This window comes from Eucyclogobius newberryi, unplaced genomic scaffold, assembly GCF_026437365.1.
Source record: "Eucyclogobius newberryi isolate DKJ021-1_F unplaced genomic scaffold, fEucNew1.0.hap1 SCAF_14, whole genome shotgun sequence".
NCBI classification, from domain to species: Eukaryota; Metazoa; Chordata; class Actinopteri; order Gobiiformes; family Gobiidae; genus Eucyclogobius; species Eucyclogobius newberryi.
The window spans coordinates 16,179,860-16,198,217 of NW_027315768.1; the positions used below are offsets into that span (position 1 = coordinate 16,179,860).

General features: G+C 39.5%; 1 protein-coding gene across 1 annotated transcript; it reads right to left on the reverse strand.

Annotated features, from left to right (window-relative positions):
- Positions 1-452: 452 nt before the first annotated feature.
- Positions 453-17,205, reverse strand: LOC140359547 (follistatin-related protein 1-like). The gene is made up of 11 exons (XM_072444522.1): positions 17,021-17,205; positions 16,854-16,910; positions 5,096-5,197; positions 4,867-4,996; positions 4,410-4,442; positions 4,116-4,246; positions 2,607-2,725; positions 2,346-2,458; positions 1,824-1,934; positions 1,649-1,743; positions 453-1,513 (listed from the first exon to the last, which is right to left on the reverse strand). The coding sequence occupies exons 2-11, from the start codon at positions 16,908-16,910 to the stop codon at positions 1,472-1,474; spliced, it is 933 nt and encodes a 310-aa protein (XP_072300623.1). The 5' UTR covers positions 17,021-17,205; the 3' UTR covers positions 453-1,471.
- Positions 17,206-18,358: the final 1,153 nt, after the last annotated feature.

The following is an 18,358-nucleotide window of genomic DNA, read 5'->3' on the forward strand; positions in this document are numbered from 1 at the left end:
CCGGGGGCGGGCCGTGCGGTGCAAGCCCCGCCCACTGACTGTCTATTGGCTAAGCAGACCATCCATCAAACAGTCTTTTTTTTTTTTTTTTTATCTTTTTACAACTGTCCATCCCTTATTGTAATTTTCCCGTCGACCAGATCCAATATAGTTTTTAATCATTTATTTCACTGTTGTAACATGACGCAATGAGCTGCGCCGTGAGCCAGGCCGCTGCCCCCGTGATCACGCTTTTAAAGATTATGCAACATCTCACAACTCTTACATTATGCAAGGTTGGCATGCTTTGAATAAGCAGGTTAAATATGTGACGTCACTTAAAATACATTGATCATAATGGAGATTCGTTTCAACAAAGTCATTGTGGTAATAACGTCTATAACCACTAACTAGAGGGCCATTTCACAGCAGGAACCTAATACTTTGTGGACAAGCAAGCGTAAGACACGGACTAAAAGTTTAGTACTGGGTTTATTTTCATACACACAGTATATTGTCCATACAGTCGCAGCACTTTTAGTGGAATAAAAATATTAAGCCTGAATATACCATAGAAATGTATTTATCAGATATAAAGAATAAATCACCTTACAAAATGTCTGCACATTATGCCATTTGGCCTTGTGCAGACAGACTCGAGTCATGCTCTTTGCAGGTCTAAGGCACTGGTATAACACGCTAACAAACCCCATTACTCTCCACATCCACCATGCACACTGAACATGCATCCAGTTACTGGAGCACTACTGAGCAGAAAGACTTGATCTGTTAGTGATGAAGCAACAGGTGTAACAACAGGTATAGTGTAGTTGCTGGGTTCAGAGTAGAACACTACTCTGAGGATTATTAAACACATCATACAAACTTTGGTGTTAGTTATGCCGCACTGTTGTTCTTTTTCAAAGATTCCCACCCACAACTGAGGGTCGACCTGACAGGATAGATGAAGTAACATTAAAATTAAGAGAATCACTGAGATGAATATGAACAGGGTGAAATCAAATAATACTAGGTGTCATCTGACAATACATAATATAACAAACAGACAAACACAATTTGAAGGATGTGTGGAAATTTGTAAAAAGCAATAGAAAAGTAGGAAGTGCATTTGTCAAGTAGTGGCGTACTGTTCTATGATCTCACTGTCCTCACTTTCCATACACCACCATAAACTAACTTGCCAGTGCAGGAACCCGCTCATCTCTACCTGTAATGTCCATTTAAAAACAGGGCCAACTTGACTTTTCACTAATAAATGTAAAACAAATATATAATACCTGTAAAAAGCCCTTACAACAGGGGCACAGTACAAGAATCAATTGCAGAGTGACAGTACTTAACACAACATAAAAAAAAACATTTCACATAAATGTATTGTATTTAACATTGCAGTCAACAACGCATGGCCCCGAAGTCAGTCAAGTATGTAAAGGGGTGATACTGGGCGCCCTTGTCTTCATAGTCCTCTTATTTAGGCCTCCTTTGTGCTGGACTTCATCTTTTCCATTGTCTCCTGACAGGAAATATAGTGTAAGAAAATTAGGATTATATTAAGGGTTGCATAATTTTTCAGTTTCACAGTAATTCATATTAGTTGAATTTCTGCAAGAAGAGTATGTTTTGAATGAGTATTGTATTCAAGACAAACCTGATGCTTGTTGAGCTCAGCCACGCGGAGATTCCATTCTTCCTCAGTCATCTCAGCCCCAGTATCTGATATGTCAGCCATTGCAGCTGTCTTGTCTAGACAGACAATAGAATTACACATCTTTTAAGTAGATTCATACAGAGGATAGAGTAAGATGACAAAGAATGACAGTTACCAGTGCATGTCATGGCAGTGCAGACCCAGTTTCCACACGCACAAACACAGCTGTTACACTCAACCCGAGTCTCTGCTCCATCCTCATATGTCTCGTCCTCCAGAGCACACTCTACACAGAAGAAATGTTGACAAAGAATGACACAGCAGTTTACAGTCACCTGTACAAGCAACCATTAAGTACACATAAGTGATAATACTTATTGCCGATCACATGGCTTGGTCTAACCTGATTCAAGTATTTCAGTCAAAGTGGAGAGAGCTGCATCTGCAGTTAATGTTAGATTTGCTGTGTCCAGAATGCCTCTGTTTGCACTTTAACCAGCTTTTATCCAACTCAGAAAATCAAACATTTGGGTAGGCCTATACAGCATATCTTTTCTTAACTGTATAGCATAGTACGTAGCACTTTTTAACATAGAATTTAGATACAATTATCTATGTATTAAATGAGGTTACAACACATCTAGTAATGGCATTTATTGTTAGAGGAAAATAAGAGGAAATATAATTTTAAACTCACTCTTCTCGGGTGGATTAAATCCAGGCTTCAGGCAGTTGAGGAATTCATCAAAGCTGAGCTTCCAGTCAGCATTTTCATCAGAGAGTTCAATGAGGGCATCCACACACAGACTCCTGAAAGTACAGAGGTTATCAGGACAATGTCCGTTGTTATCCTGAATCCGTTTAGCATATTTATCCCATGTCCAGGAAGCATTCAGCCTTTTTATGGGTGAATAACTAACCCAATAAATTGACTTGTGCATATAAAGTGCAATCAGACCTCAGCAGTTTGTTGCTCTCCTGGTCAGCATAGGACTGCATCTCCACCACAGACTCATTGTGCTGGATGAACTTGAGCAACTCAGAGGAATCCATCTGGGCATCACCATTGTCATAGGACTGTTAGAAAGAGAAAAAAATGGAGGACTAATGACTCTTTCAGGGCACAAAAAAGGGCCGAGGGGTCAGAACTCCAGGTTCAATATGAGATTTATAAAGAAAAAATGTCAGTAAACAGCTTGACAAACTCCCTAAGTCAGATGTCGTTGGAACTAATTTCCATGTCTAAATGCAATGAGTTTGCAGTTTTCTTCACTTACACTCACTTTGCACCTGTGGCTTTTGTGGGGGCAAAATTGGGCCCTCCATGTGATTTAATCTGGCCCTCAGCCCACCGTCCAGGTATTCATTTATTGATTGTCATCTTGTTTACAGGTTTAATACTGGGTTAGCACTAGTTAAGACCTGGTTTGGTCTTGGCTTAAATTGGCTAAATCTGCTTTAGACCTGTTTTAACTGTTGGGGATATTTGTTCAACCCAAAATGTTTGTTACAGTAGTGGCATGTCGTCCACCTCTGGCCCAGAGGCTGGAAAATGAGTTGAATATTCCTGATCTACATGCGGTGATGCGTTACCCACTAGATTTTAAATATCTGTACAGAGCACTTTGCCAGCACCACTCACTAAAATAGTCAATATGTTGCTCAACACGGATTGAAAAGGGTAAAGGGAGCAACAGAAGACATCAAACCAAAAAGCTTTAGCACAAGGTCAAAATAGAAGTCTCATTTAGAGCAAAGCTGATCAGATTTGTCCATGATCAGATTAGTCCCGAATGTTAGTTTTTCTTAGTATGTCAGTCCAGTCCATAGATTTACCAGTGCTTTCTGAGTTTGAGACAGCCAATGCCGGCGGAAATAATTGGCCCATTTAAAACTAGTCTTTTTAGGGAAAAACCTATAGGCTTTAAAGCCTATTCAGTTCTGCCTAAATAAGAATTCCTTCGATGTTTTCCAGTTGAGTTTCAGATCTCCCCACAGTACTGAGACTGCTCTCATGAAGGTGACACATCCATATGAGCACTACCGCTGTTCTCCATTTTAGTCGCGTTGAATCCCAATGCTGCTTTCGACACTGATGACCATGGGATCCTTTTACTGAGACTTGAGGACAGGGTGGGCATCACTGGTACAAGCACAATTGGTTGAAATTGTCCCTTGAGAACACAAAGTACTTTGTTAAGATTGGCGACTGTGTCTCTGACCACATTGCGTTGATCCAAGGGTCAATCTTGTACATCTCAGACATGTTCGTGCCATATAACCAACTCGGACCAAGGGGACCAGACACAGGGAATCTGCGTTTCAGTCGTGTGGGGCGAAAGCCTGCAACGGTCTTTAGCTCATACAGCCGCTGTATTTGTCTGTTGTTACTTTAACAGTATGCTGGTCAAGACAGAGAAATACACAATGTGATCTGGAATCACTGGGGACTGGGGTGTGCTCCCACCTTGAAGTATTTCTGCAGGATGTCAGAAAAGTTGGAGCCTTTGGCAAACCATCCATCTGGAACAACTTCAGTCTGAAGCCACTGGATGATCCGACCTCTCAGTTCATTGCGGTCAGCAGCAAAGCAAACCACTGTGAGAGCAACAGATAAAAAACAGAGGTTAATCAACTTTATGGACATACACAAGTGCCACATTTTTATGATCACTGTAGCCTATTAGAAAAGACCAAGGTTTACAGAACACAACGACCCCTTATCTTATAACCATACAAGGTTTGGGCAGAGCACACTGACCTGGACTAGCAGCAGTCTTGTCTGTTTTCTTCTCTGAGGGCAGAAAAATAGCAACAAATAACAAGAGTAAATTACAAGGAAAATGTATAATATTTTGTGCTGTTACAATCTACAATGGTACAGAAAGAGCCTCATTCCTGTAAGGTAACCATTTTGGTAACCAAAAAGAATGCCAAATATATCCAGTGACATAGAGATTGCTGTAAAACAATAAAGCTTTGAACTCATTTACCCAACATCAGGTCATTGATAATACGCTTGATCAGAGATCACATACCAAGCAGCTTATCTCACCTGGTGAAAAAGTACCACTTTTCTACATTAAGAGCAAAGTCGAAAATACTTGTAGAGGGTACTCTTATTTTTACTGTTTTATTACTGGAGAAGACAGTAAAATTCAATCTAATTGCCACATCTAGAGAGCTAAATAGTTATTTTCTATATTGTGTGCTCATACCCTGGCAGTGTCCGTCATATGCTACTTGGATCTTCAAACCAGTGAGACAGGCATCTCTGTGCAGCTCGCAGTGGTTCCTGTAGGTTTTCTCATTACTGCCACACACAGATCTCTTGTGGGGCTTGCAGCTCTGCAACAGCAAACAATCAAATATCACCAGAGCTTCATGAAATACAGGCCCATATTAGAGCCATTAAACATGTTCAATCACATGCAGCGGGCCACTCACCTCTATGCACAGGCAGCTCGGCTCTCCTTTCTCATTCACGGCACACTCTCTGCCTGCTCCACAGAACACATTAGCACACACTTTGCTCTTACTCTGCAGCTCCTAAGCAAAAAGACAAACAACAGTTTTGCGGTTAGATATGGACTTGGTTCCCTCAAAGTTAATTTTGTTTTCACCCTCAACTAAATATATCATTTGAGGATCACCTCTAGATGGTGCTGCACCACTTCATTCACAATAGAAGTTGACACAAGCTCCATTTAAACTATTTAAGATTCAATATAATTCAACTCAAAGTATGTTAATACACAAAACCTGCTTTAAGGAAGCTTATACTACTCACTATACGTACAACGCACAATGATAAGCGTTCAAATGTTTTTTATTGTGTTAGACAAAAATGCACTGGTATAAAATGGCACAGAGGCAGCCATTTGAAAACAGTTGTTTGTTCAGTACATTGTTTTATTTTTGTGAACACAAATGCCCTTCTTGGACAAACATTTAAAAGTCAAAGCCAAATTCTGGAATTTCACAAGGCTAACAACACAAAATCATATACAAACTTATAAAATGCTACTTTTAGAGTTTATATAAACACAATTGGGGTTGGTATATGATCTGATTTACAGTCATGTAAAATTATGATGAATAAATATATCCTTAAGCTTCAGGACTGTAGTTGACGGACTTGCCAAAGGAGATTTGTTGAACTCACAGACCAATCAGAAGAAGCCAAGCGGAGCCACTTGGCTGGCCATTATTACCTCCTCCTCTCCCTGTGTGCACAGGGTGTTCCCACATCTGGAGTGTGAGCCATGTTTTTCCTTTGGGCCCATTCCCATGCTTAGTGAAATCTTTTTTTCCCCCTCCCTCTCTCCCTCCCTAAGCTTCCATTTCCTGAGTGAGCCAGACAGAGGACTGGTCTTGGGTCTTAGCGCGCGCGAGCAGGCCCTGGAGCAGGAATGGAGCAGGAATCTGGGTTTAAATCAAAAGAGATTCTTGTGACTAGAGCTCAACTCACTAATGAAAGCGGCAGAAAGTTGTGCGCCAAAGCTTTAAAGGAGATGTTTTGACCTGGAGCAAGTGAGAGAAACATGGAGACAAGTTTTTTGATTCAGTTCCATGCATGATTTAGGACTGGACCTTTACTCCAAAGCAGAGCTCTTGCAAAACCTTCAAAGTGTGGCCTTGAGCGTGTGGCAAATGCGGTGTTACAAATTGTTGAACCCGGTGCAAACCTGATGGGAACATGTATAATGGATAGCAGTTTCTCTTTATTGCTCTGTCTGTCCGCTGCTTCCAACAGAATCAGCATCCCTGACATTTTTTAATGAAAACACAAGGCAGTGGGTTGTTGCCATGGTGAAAGCATGTTCCAGCACATGTTGTGGCCGATCACATCTGTGTCAATCAAAAAGGCCTAATGCAATCACAGAGGAAGATGTGATGTGGTCTGTAACAATGCTCCAGAAAGAGGCTAGTAATCAGTTTGTTACATTAGTCCTTCTATTTATAGTGCATTCTTGTATATTATTTTTCTGCTATATTTTTACAGGCCTTAATGTGCTCTGACGATGTAGAAAAATGTCCAAGTCAGCAAAAACGGTTAGGGTTTTATATGTATATAGAATTGTCATCACAGCCAATAAATTCCACCTTATTTTTCAGCAGTGCCATTTAAAACCAATCACACGAGCTGAAGCCATGATAAACGGAAGATGATTTATAACAGATCCAGTGAAACTCATTATGAAAACACAGCTGCCTTCAGCATAATTCAGCTTGTATACAAACACATTCTAATCAAATTTATAATCGTTAAGTGGGGGTGGGCAAGTTATTTCAAGCTTTTAAGAAGATTAAAAGATTCCAGAGATATATCCTCCCTGTACATCGTCTTCCATCAGTGAGATGACTCTACTTTAATTTCTCCTCAGCTGTAACTCATGTTTTGTCATCCCCAGTGCTATGGTCTTACCGCTGCAGGAGCTGTGCCTGTCACTGAACATAGACCAGTTTTAGAGCAGAGCACGGCCTTTGAAATTGTACTGTATGTATGTCCCATCATAACCTCATATAGAATTGGATGTTTAAAAGTCTGATTATTACGTTTTGAGAGCCTGTACAATAAGAATTTAAAATAATCTCTTTTAAATATCCTATGTACCAGTAATGCAAACCATATCACCATATTATAATAGTTGATGGGTTGCTTCATTTGTGCATGTTTCTGTAATCCTGCATGTTTACTCCATCTTCCTCAACAGAGCTTTTGAGTTAATCATGAAATAAAAGTACTTTTAATTTCAATATGTTACTAGCCCCTTAGCAAGAGGGCTTATTTTTTTCTAAAATGCCTGACTAAAATGAGTCCCATTTCAAACTGAAGCTGTTCTTGAACCTTTTGGAGAACAAACAATTGACTGGAATGAGCTCTTTTCAGAGGGATATCAAATTTTAAATTCCACATAGATTTTCTCTGATAATATAAAGAGCAGTGAAGCTGGTGTTTGGAGGGATGGCCTGAGTGACACAAGTTTGAGGGCCCACCTCATCGTAACAGGCTGGACAAAGGCCTATAGAAATACAATAAAACCAGCGTTCAGTCATTTGTTTTCCAACATTGGTATTCAAACACTAACTTATCATAAATGTATTCACAAGTACAGACCCAGCAGTTTATCAGTTGGTTCCACAGCTCATTTGTTTCCAAATTCTGTTGTGTTTTTGCCAAAGCATCTCTATCTGGCCTGTAATATTAAGTTTGTATTTTTCGATCCCAAACGCTATAACTAACGGCGCTTTTTGTTACAACAAGTACATGCCATAATTCAGAGGGCCTGAGGTCCAGTGTGTCTAAATATACATGGTTGCATGATTGGGGCAGTGCACATGTTTTTAGGCTAACATTATAAGTCAAATATGTAATGTATGTAATAAAAACAGTATAGTGAGCACTCTGTGGGTTCGATAAACTGCATGACACAAACCCAAGTAAATTGAAGATACTGGTCCACTAGTGCTCTCTTCCTCTCTGCATGACTTTACTACACACTGTACACAGTCACGGTGCTGCTCTATTTACCTGTAGCAGCCTGATCAATGCACTGAACACCCCGAGTGGATCTAATCCCTCTGCCTTCTTTAGCATAAAAACATTGATTTACAGCAAAGACAGAGGGACCTACGGAGCAAACAGTAATTGGATGTTGAGCTGTAGAATGTCCGGAATGAAATATTATTGATTTCATTTAAGCTAATTAAGTTCTGTTTTATTGACTTAATTGAGGTTTAAATAGATTTTCCCTCCAGTTCAGGACATTACATGTGTAGGGCTTTTAGATGGCAGTCTCAGCATTATGTGCACGTGAACAGAGCAGTGGTGCAATTATAAGGTGAAAATGGTTCAGTGCCTCTGCGACAATGAAATGTGACTGACACTAATAAACGTGGTTATTATGGAATGGACGTGAGGCTGCATTGCACTAAACAGCATCTTATAAAATGGCGGCACAATGTAGAGAGGACAAACTAGTGCTTTGTCTGTAAAGAGCATGTCAGCCATGTTTGCATTAATAATCTATTGCAGTATTTTGCAGCTTTAATTATTAAAACAGGACATTTATGTCTAGTAAAGAAGACAGACACATATGTTACTGGCTGGATTTTGTCCTCAACGGTTTAAGACTAAGTGAAAATAAAATAAATATGTTCTGGAGGGAAGTAATGTAAACAGAATCTGGTCTGGGACTTCTGCTTGTAAAAACATAAAATACCATGGTTCATTGGGAAAATAAAGGTATACATTTTGAAGGATGCTGCAGGTTATTCCCTGAAAGCCTTATTTTAACAAAGTGATAACTAATTACAGTGAGAAATTGTGTTGGAATGTGGGGTATTAAAACGGGTTGCTTCAGGTGTAGTGATGTCACAAAATAACATTTTAGAGTTACGATTATTGTGAGAAAAAACATCACGATTTAATGATTATTCACGATTATTGAGACTGTGACAAAACAACAGAGGAATCTTTAATTTTCTTATGTTATGGTTCCAGTTTGTGACCAGCTTTACAAAATGTAACTTTCTGAAAGTTAATATAAAGTGAAATTAAAAAAACAAAAACAAAAAAAACAGCCAGATTAAAAATATATTTACTTTTTTTAGGCTATATATTGAACTGAAAAGGCTTAATTTTGCTTCTAAAATGGTCAAGATTAATATTTTTTGGTTCTCCCGATTATATTGTGACCTGAATAATCACGATTATCGATAAACCGAATAATCACGATGTCCCTATTCAGGTAGTGTACACATGGTGTACTTTTGGATACATTTCTACAATTAATTCAGTTCAGAAACAAATGTCCTTTTCTCCCTCTTTTGCGTTTGTCATTGTTCAGAAATATAGGATTTATGATTTATACCTGGCTTAAACTTAAAGTGTTTTGCCTAAAGCCACATCTTTTCCAAACTACAACAAAACAACATACAGTAGAAAAATGTAAAGAATGTACAGAAGAGTGGAGTTAAAGAGTTAGGGGAACATTCCTGAGCTGTGTCCAGCCTCAGCCGGAGTGCACAGCGTTCGTCTTGAGCCAAAACCCTTGTATTTAGGTCAGAGAGGTGTCCCTGTTTTACAACACTTGTACTGGGCCAACTTTAGCCCCTCTGCTCACACGGACCTCTGTCGAACCAGGCCTGATCCGCAGAGACACTTTTCTTCTAGCTTAATAGGAATTATGAACCAACTTCCTCCTTTGAGGAATTCGCCATTCGTTGTAAATTCCATCCCACACGGGAGAAAGATCACAGAGAATGGTCCATCTCTGCTGTAGCATTTCCCTCAATAATTCATACAAGTACATTCTCTAATGTCGAGGCAGTTCTTCTTTTGAATTGATCCCATACAAAAAAATAGGTTTCAGATACTTGAAACCACGTCATATCTGTTTAGTTATTTATTTTTGCAACAAGGGCCTAACAGTGGAACAAAGGACAATGAGGCCAGACAAAGCTAAATTGAGTGAGTTGTTTGCTGAAGTGGAGCGAGTGGCCTCGGGAGCCTTCTAAAAACACCAGGTTTGAGAGACGACCAGGAGAAACAAAGAAAGCCGGCTAATAAGCGCTCTGCACAAATCGGCCGCTTATTCACATAGAAAGGAATGCACCAATGGACGATGATGTCAGCGCGGGCCCCACAGCCCCCGTTATACAGCCCAAATGTAACATGTTATACAGTTACACCCTGAAGGAAGAGAAAAGAGGACAGACACTCGTCAATGGTAACCATCTTAGGCAGAAGAATACAAGTAACTTAGAATGGGCAAATAAAGATTTATTACAGGGAAACCTTAACTTTAAACATAATGCGATCCAATCCCAATGTTTTACAAACGCACTCAAGCAGATGAACTAAATGTTTTACAACTAGGCCAAGCACTTTATCAAAAGCATTGAAACTGCAAAGAGGAGGCTATAACAAATCCAGAGAAAGTGGAGTAAAAACAACAAAAGAAACACTAAATGCTAACAAAAGTAGCTCAATGGGGGAAAGGGTCTGAGAAAAGCAAGAAACAAGTCACGGTTTGGGAAGGGACACATCTGTGAGCAGTTAAAACGTCACAGAGAACATAAAACCCTGTAAACACAGACAGCAGCACCCTGGCCCTCCCCTGCTGCTCTGTGTCCCCTCTGTCCCCTCTGACTGACACTTATCAAGATGTCAGCTGTCCCATAATGCTTTCCTCAGCTTCTTCTCTGTCGCGTTGGCAAAAAATGTATGGTTTTTTTACATACTTAAACAATATTCATGAAATTTACCATGAGCAGCAGTGTGAGGTGATAGGTTCATGTTCTGGACGTGCCAGTTTTTGTTTTATGTGGATATGTCCTTTAATTACAGCAATATTAACCATAACCCAGGTCTGACTTGTCTCTAGCTCCATTTTAAACTATAGGGCTTCTAGAATGTTGTGATGAATGAGCATAACCTAATATTCGGCCTGGGACAATCTCTTTTAACCCATTGCAATTTTAATCCCAGCTAATTGTCTATAGAACTTTCTATCAAGATTAAAAAAAAAGACAAACATGATTTCTGCTAAAGTCAACAGCAAGAAGGTTTAACTGCGCAGTTAGAAGTCAAACATTGAAGTCGTACTTATTTCACATCTAGAAGCATTGAAACATCAGCTTTAACAAAAACAGGCGCTCTCGAACCCTGCTTTGGCTGAATGGAGACGTTGAGTAAAAATATCCGCCATTCCACTATTGTGTATGGAACAATACATCAAGTGCTGCCCGTTTGTTTCTATAAAAATACCCTTAACCTACAGCATGAACGAGAAGTGGCAGCAGACTAAAACGAGCCCCGCCCCAATGACTGGCACCTGAAAGTTGGAGGTGCTTTATATGAATTATAAATATAACATTATAACTAGGATATTGAAATTGTATGATGCAACCAGATGAAAGTGTTACCCGTGTTACCAATAAACGTCTTCAGGATTTTTCAGATTTGACCTTTGAGAAGGGAAATTATGTCCATGTCAAGATTATGGATTATGTGGTAAATGGATGAGACGCAAGAATTTTAGAAGCAAAATTTAGGAGCCTTTCAGTTCAAGCTCCAATAAACTCACAAAAAACTAAATGTAAAGATTTATATTGGATGTGGATGTTAATGTAATCTGTGATTTAGAAAGTTATAGTCCATAAAGCTGGTCACATAATAAAGAAAATGATAAAGAAAATGACTGATTTCACTGTTTGATCGTGATCGTAAATCGTAAATTTGAAATATTTCTTCTCACAACAATTACATTTTATATTGCAACATCGCTGCTTTATTGACATTATCTTTGGTATTCAGAATAATACAATACCCCAAATCCTAAATAAACTGTGAGCAAAAGGGTCTGGGCCTGCATCTGGATCACAAACTGGTATGTACACAACCCCCAATATAAACTCATTAAAAGAGGTGTTCAAGAGAAGTGGGTAAAGTTATTAAAAACGAGAGCTCTTTACCTAAACTTTGAGAGCATTTTGCTACACAGTAATTATCCCCGACAAGGCCTTGTGTGAGTAGGCGCTCCTTGTCATTTGTGCATAGTGCCTTTGAGAGTGGTGTCATTAGCGATAAGGCACAGTTTGGGCCGGAAAGCTAAACGAGAATTCCTTTTAGCCGTGCCAAGAATAAGCGAGCAAGAACACAGCGCAGGGACATGAAACGCTGTCCAAGCCGCCCACAGCCATAGTCTTACCTCTGCTCCCGTCTCCCTGGCTGTAATTGCACGACTCTACATTGGGCTACCTCTCCTTCCTACTCCATGATGCCAGGACGTTGAGCATCAGTAATTAGAGCGGGACGGTACAGACAGAGGACACAGTGGCCTCTCATGTTCTCTCCACCTGGGGAGGTATTTTTAGCCAACCTTGAATCCCACAGAACGGGCATGGGCATAGGAACATGGTGGGAAGGCTGGGTGCACGAGTCTCAATCACAAACTCTGACAGATCCTGGGAACTTGATCATAAAGTAAAAAGTGACGGTGGAAGATATTTGTGAGTGTGATATATAGTGTGATATATAACAGGTGTTGAAAATTAGCTTATTTTGCTATAACACTTAAAACATTGCATCTGGTTCGTCCAATGTAAATGCTATGTCCATATTAAATAAATAAATACATTTAAAAAAATAAAAAAATTGGCATTGTTATTTAAAGACATTGCTACTTTTTCAGGAATACAAAACAAAGTAGAAAAGGTATTGGTGTCTTGTATTAGTGTGTGGTGCAAACAATTTGTGCTAAAACAATTTTATCCAACTGTATTATTATTATTATGTGAATGTCTGAGGCCCCAGGTTTTTTTAATGTGACCAGGGACACACTGATGATTTAATTTGCAGGGAATCCTCGGATTAGCTGCTCCAAAATGAATACGAGAACCAAGCGATGGTCAACGTCTTGTCTGTATATTTTCAGTGTAAAAACCCAAATAACCATGGCAGTGTGGGCTAGTAAAGAAGAATAAACTCTCCCTGCTGTTGCTTTAGTTTATGATATTGCCTGAGGCTGTAGACTTCTACAACTTTCTCCGTGTCACTTTTAGGGACAACTTGTCAGTTTAAATGTGAAAACTTCATCAACTCAATGAGGAAACAACCATAATCTTTAGTTGAAGCTTCCTGGTTCACGACCGGCTTTATATGTCTGTGTAATTCATCACTGTTTTGATTTGCAGGTGATTTTGATCTCATCTAGCCTTTCCAAAACAAACACTCAAACTAAACGGCTGTGACCAGACAGTTTATCTTCACAAAACAAAGAACAGTGATATCCTCAGCGCATGAGAAACCCTCAGGTACATTGTCACTACTTTAAACAGCACAAACATGAACTGAATATAAATATAAATATAATTACAGTGCATTTTATTGTTCTCATATTGCTATCATGCCAACATATTTGCCTCTCATTTACAAGAATCCCTGTCTTCTACTTTTCATTCAGCGTTCGTTGTTAGTTACAAACAAAATCTCTCAAACTCATTCCTTCCAGACGCAGTCATCGAAGTCATCTGGCAGAAATTACCGTTTTTCTAACACAGACCAAAACATATGACAATGCCCGCTTTCATTACAGCCACAACCTACAATCAAATAAATAATTATGTCAATGTTGCAGACTGCATTTACATTCTTTCACAACAACACAATTCCCTCTAGCTAAACCAACACAGTGGACTGATCACATCCACTGTCCTTTGCTCTAACTCGTTGACCTCGACTTGGTATGCCAGTTCAAGCCCTTCTGGACAGCCAACAGGGCGTGTATTATCAGGGTAATTACCTTTGGAGAGTAGCTGCTTTTCCTAATGCTTCCTTGTTAACATAATGCTACACTCCAGACTCTGCATCATGTCGTCTTCATTACTGCTGCAGACCATCGCTGTGTGAATGCAATACAACGCCATTGTTTTTGTGGTAGATTAGCATGAAGCTATGAAGCTATGTGCCCGAGTGGTCCTATGGATGTCTGAAGAGGAGACAGGCAACAAGTGTAGTGGTCGTCTTGTGCTTATGCTGTTATGCTAGAGCAGGGGTGGGCAAACTGCGGCCCGCGGGCCACATGTGGCCCGTTTGTCTTTATAATCCGGCCCACCAAACATGCCAAGTAATATTATTATTTATTTATTTTTGCCCTTAGGCATCTGTCTGCACTTGTATCCTTAATAAATATGACGTGAAATTAATTAAATAATAGATTCAATAGCCTATATTTGACAGAAAAGTAATATTTTATTTGATATTTAATTATTTAGATTTGTTTTTTCACACCAATGATCGCGGGCCGCTACTTGCCTGGATTCGAATATGGCCCTCGGAGGAAAATAATTGCCCACCCCTGTGCAGCTAGATAGTATGCTCCAGAAGAATGGTCCGCTCTGATTGGTAAGTCAAGTTATAACTGAGATAAGGGTCAATGTGTTGTGAACAATTCCAATCTCAAACAAATGTATCTCAAATACCAAAAAAAAAAATGTATAGCAGTTTACGCCTGTTAATAACAACAGACGTTTACATAGAATCGTGGCAACGAGAGCTACGTCATCACTAGCACAAACCTTATGCTTTGCCTGAACTGCGTATCCTCTAATTAGACTTCAGCTATTGCTAAAATGAGGTCGCTCCAGCTAGTAAAAGCAGTGAGAGGATCTGACACAGGGCCAGGTGTTGAACAGCTGTGTCTGCTGAGGTTAAGGCCCTCACTGTTCACCAAGTGGGCACCGAGCAGTTGGTCAAACAAATGATGGTTCTTCCAAGAAAAGACAAACTCATCAGAAATATCTTAGATGAGAACTTATTTTCCAGGTTTTACTCACCCTCAGTGCCGGGCAGTAACTGAATACATGTAATGAAAAAAATGTATTCAGAATACTCTGATACAGTCACTCTTTCATTTGGTGGTATTCAGAATACAGTTACTTTTATAAAATCAGAGGAAAACAATTCAATATTTGAGCAAGCAATTTAGGCTTTGAACTGCACTGAATATGAGCGGAAAATAGAAAACGCAGCTCTTTTAGTGTAATTTTTCCTCTTTTCTTTGTGATAAAGGTTCTCATATTTTATAAACGGTGAGGTAACACTATATAGTAACCACACCTTAATTTAGCTTAACAGAGCATGAACAAAGACTCAATCTATGAACAAATCGTTTATTGGCTTATTAACTACTTAATCAAGGTTATGGTTGAGGTTAAGCAGTAACTAAGCCTGAATCATTCTGAACAAACTATTTGGTCACTATGAATTAAGTCTTTATTTATGCTTTACAAAAGGCAGGAATAAGTATTATTAGTTAGTTATTATGCCGTTATTACTAATAGTGTAACAAAAACAAAAAGCTGTTTTAAACGGCTGGGTAATTACTGCTACAATACATTTGTCATACTAATAGTGTTAGAAATCTTTTGAATGAACGCCAAGTTTAGTATTTAGCATATTCAAATCTCCATTTGCTCTATAACTCTCTCTATAAAGATTTAGGTCTGTTCAAGTCTTCCGATGTACAGAGTTTAATGTTATTAATTGAATCATGCATCTACACCAGGGACTAAACCAAAATGAAGACCCAATAACATCCATGTTCTCTACCTGCACCCTCTATTAGAGCTGTCTCATTGAAGAGTAAACAGTGTTGTGTTTGCTCAAAGGACACCCACTTGGCCCCGCGGTGAGACAGGCTTGAGGTGGGTCTTCTCACAGCTCCACAGCACACTGCCCACCCCTGAGTACACAGCAAACATGCAGCATGACTGACCACCCAAACACATCACAACTCACGCCAAGCACCAGAGCATGTTACACCAAAACATCCTTCAGTCTGATGATGAGGGTCCACAAGCTCCAAGGATCAGCTGCTGTGCACGTCAGGGCCATTATTACAGCTGTCAGTGCGGCCTAGACTCAAAGAGACCCTCAATAGCTTGTTTGTCCAGTCTGTTACTACACCTACACTATTCAGCCCTTTTTGGAGGTCAAGAATTATTCTAAGAAACATATTTGTCTTGATATTAAAATGCAGTTACGGTCGCCTTCACACTTGAACTTGTTTGGTCTTGGTTTGAGCCCAGTTTAATTCTAGTGCAGATTTGGTTTGGTCCTGTTCTAGTCCTGGATTTAGCCCCAGTTTAGTCTGGACTTTAATAAGGTGCTGGTGCAAGTGTGATCCCACCCTGAAACCCACACTAGTAACCTTTGAGAACAACTAGTGGGAACAAATCAATCTAAAAGTGATGTGTCCATCCCGGAGACACCTGTCATGCTGCAATGTCAAATAAATATGGGAAGGAGTGTCTGGAATGCCTGCCAATGTGGTCTGATACATTTGGATTTGGCTAGGTGTTTTTTTTTTTTTTATTTAGTTAATTGTATTGTGTTTCTGTTTCTGTAATTTCTTTGTGATTTTAATGCATTTTTCCTGCTGTGTGAAGCACTTTGAATTGCCTTGAGTATGAAATGTGCTCTACAAATAAACTTGCCTTGCCTTGTAGCCGACACAACGTTATTCAGTTATTTAAAGAAAAAATGAAAAATCAAGACCTGATTGTGTTTTCAAATCCAACTGTGCGTCTGTCTTTGTTCAGATCAACAATAAGAAAAGTGACCTGTCTGCAATCAACTTCAACTACCGGGCTCCAACTGTCTGTGATAGTGACAAAGACACAGTTTGAAACTTGCCTCTGCGTTGGTGAGGGCTGTGGAGAGCAGAAGCAGCACGGCCACACTTCGCAACATCTGGATGGAAAAGAGAAAGTGACGTTACCGCCGGGGGAGAAAAACGGAGCAAATGATCAAACATAATGATCCTTCCTGACGATGGGGAAACAAGAATGTAGGACAGTTACCTTTATGCTTTGGCTCGGAGCAGGAAGCGGCTGCAGAGGATGTTTGTTCGGGACGGAGCCTCGGCCGAGGAGGAGCAGGGGGTCGCTGGTTTCAAGAAATTTGAGGAGCGCGGAGGAATTCGTGCCCGTGAGTCCGCGGTGCGCCCTCCTCCCTCCGCCCGACGCGTCCAATCACAGCCTCGGAGTTGGTCCACTGGAGCGTGGGGGAGGGGCCGGGGGCGCGGGGGCGGGGACCGGGGGGATGTGGATGGAGATGCGCGACCCCTTCTGTCAATTACAAATAGTGTTCAAAAACAGGACTATAACCCTCTGACATGAAGCTTTATTAAGGCGTATGAAACTGAACTTTCAGGGGGAATAATAGCTAAACCATATAAATGTGTTAATAACCCGGGCAGCCGTTCTACTAAATATATTAAAAATAAGTGGGACGGGAAGGAGAATGTAATTTTGTTTTGACAAATGAAGAATGGGAACATGTATCACGGTGTATTATAACATGTCAAACAGATACTAGTTGTAGGAGAAACTGTGGTGATCCATCATTATCATATGTTACTGTTTTCAGAATTGACCTCCCACAGGACTTCAAACTTTGTATTTGTGTCTCAAAACACCTGCCATGGACACAATAAATGGATATCTTTGGAGCATATGTCTGGCAGCAGGGAAAGGGCGTGTTCCTGTCATGTTTTATGTTTAAGTAAAATAAATAAAATAAATAAAATAAATAAAATAAATAAAATAAATAAAATAAATAAAATAAATAAAATAAATTAAATAAATAAAATAAATAAAATAAATAAAATAAATTAAATAAATTAAATAAATTAAATAAATACAATACAATACAATACAATACAATACAATACAATACAATGAATTGAATTAAATAAATTAAATTAGATAGCACAGGCCAACAATCATGGAACTTTTCTCTGATATAATTAAAACATCTTTCAGTTTGTCCTACTGTAGTCCTAGGTTAAACAATTCCTGCCTCAGCCTTGGTCAAACTATCTCACTAGTGCCATACCTGATTGAAATTCAAACATCGTGTAACTACAATACAATCATGCAGTATTCAAAATGGTGGACAGAGGTAATAGCTCCTCTGAAGTGTGTCTGCTCTGCATCTCATATTCACTAACACCCATCAGTGCCTCCAAAGGTCATAGTTGATATGAACATGAACAAAAGTGTCCCTCTTCTCCCAATTGTGTATCTAGAAATACAAAGTGTGGATTTAAATACAATGAAAACCACAAGACATACAACAGGAAATGAATTATCTCATGTCAAGTACTACTCAGTGCATTATTACTTTAGCCTATTGCT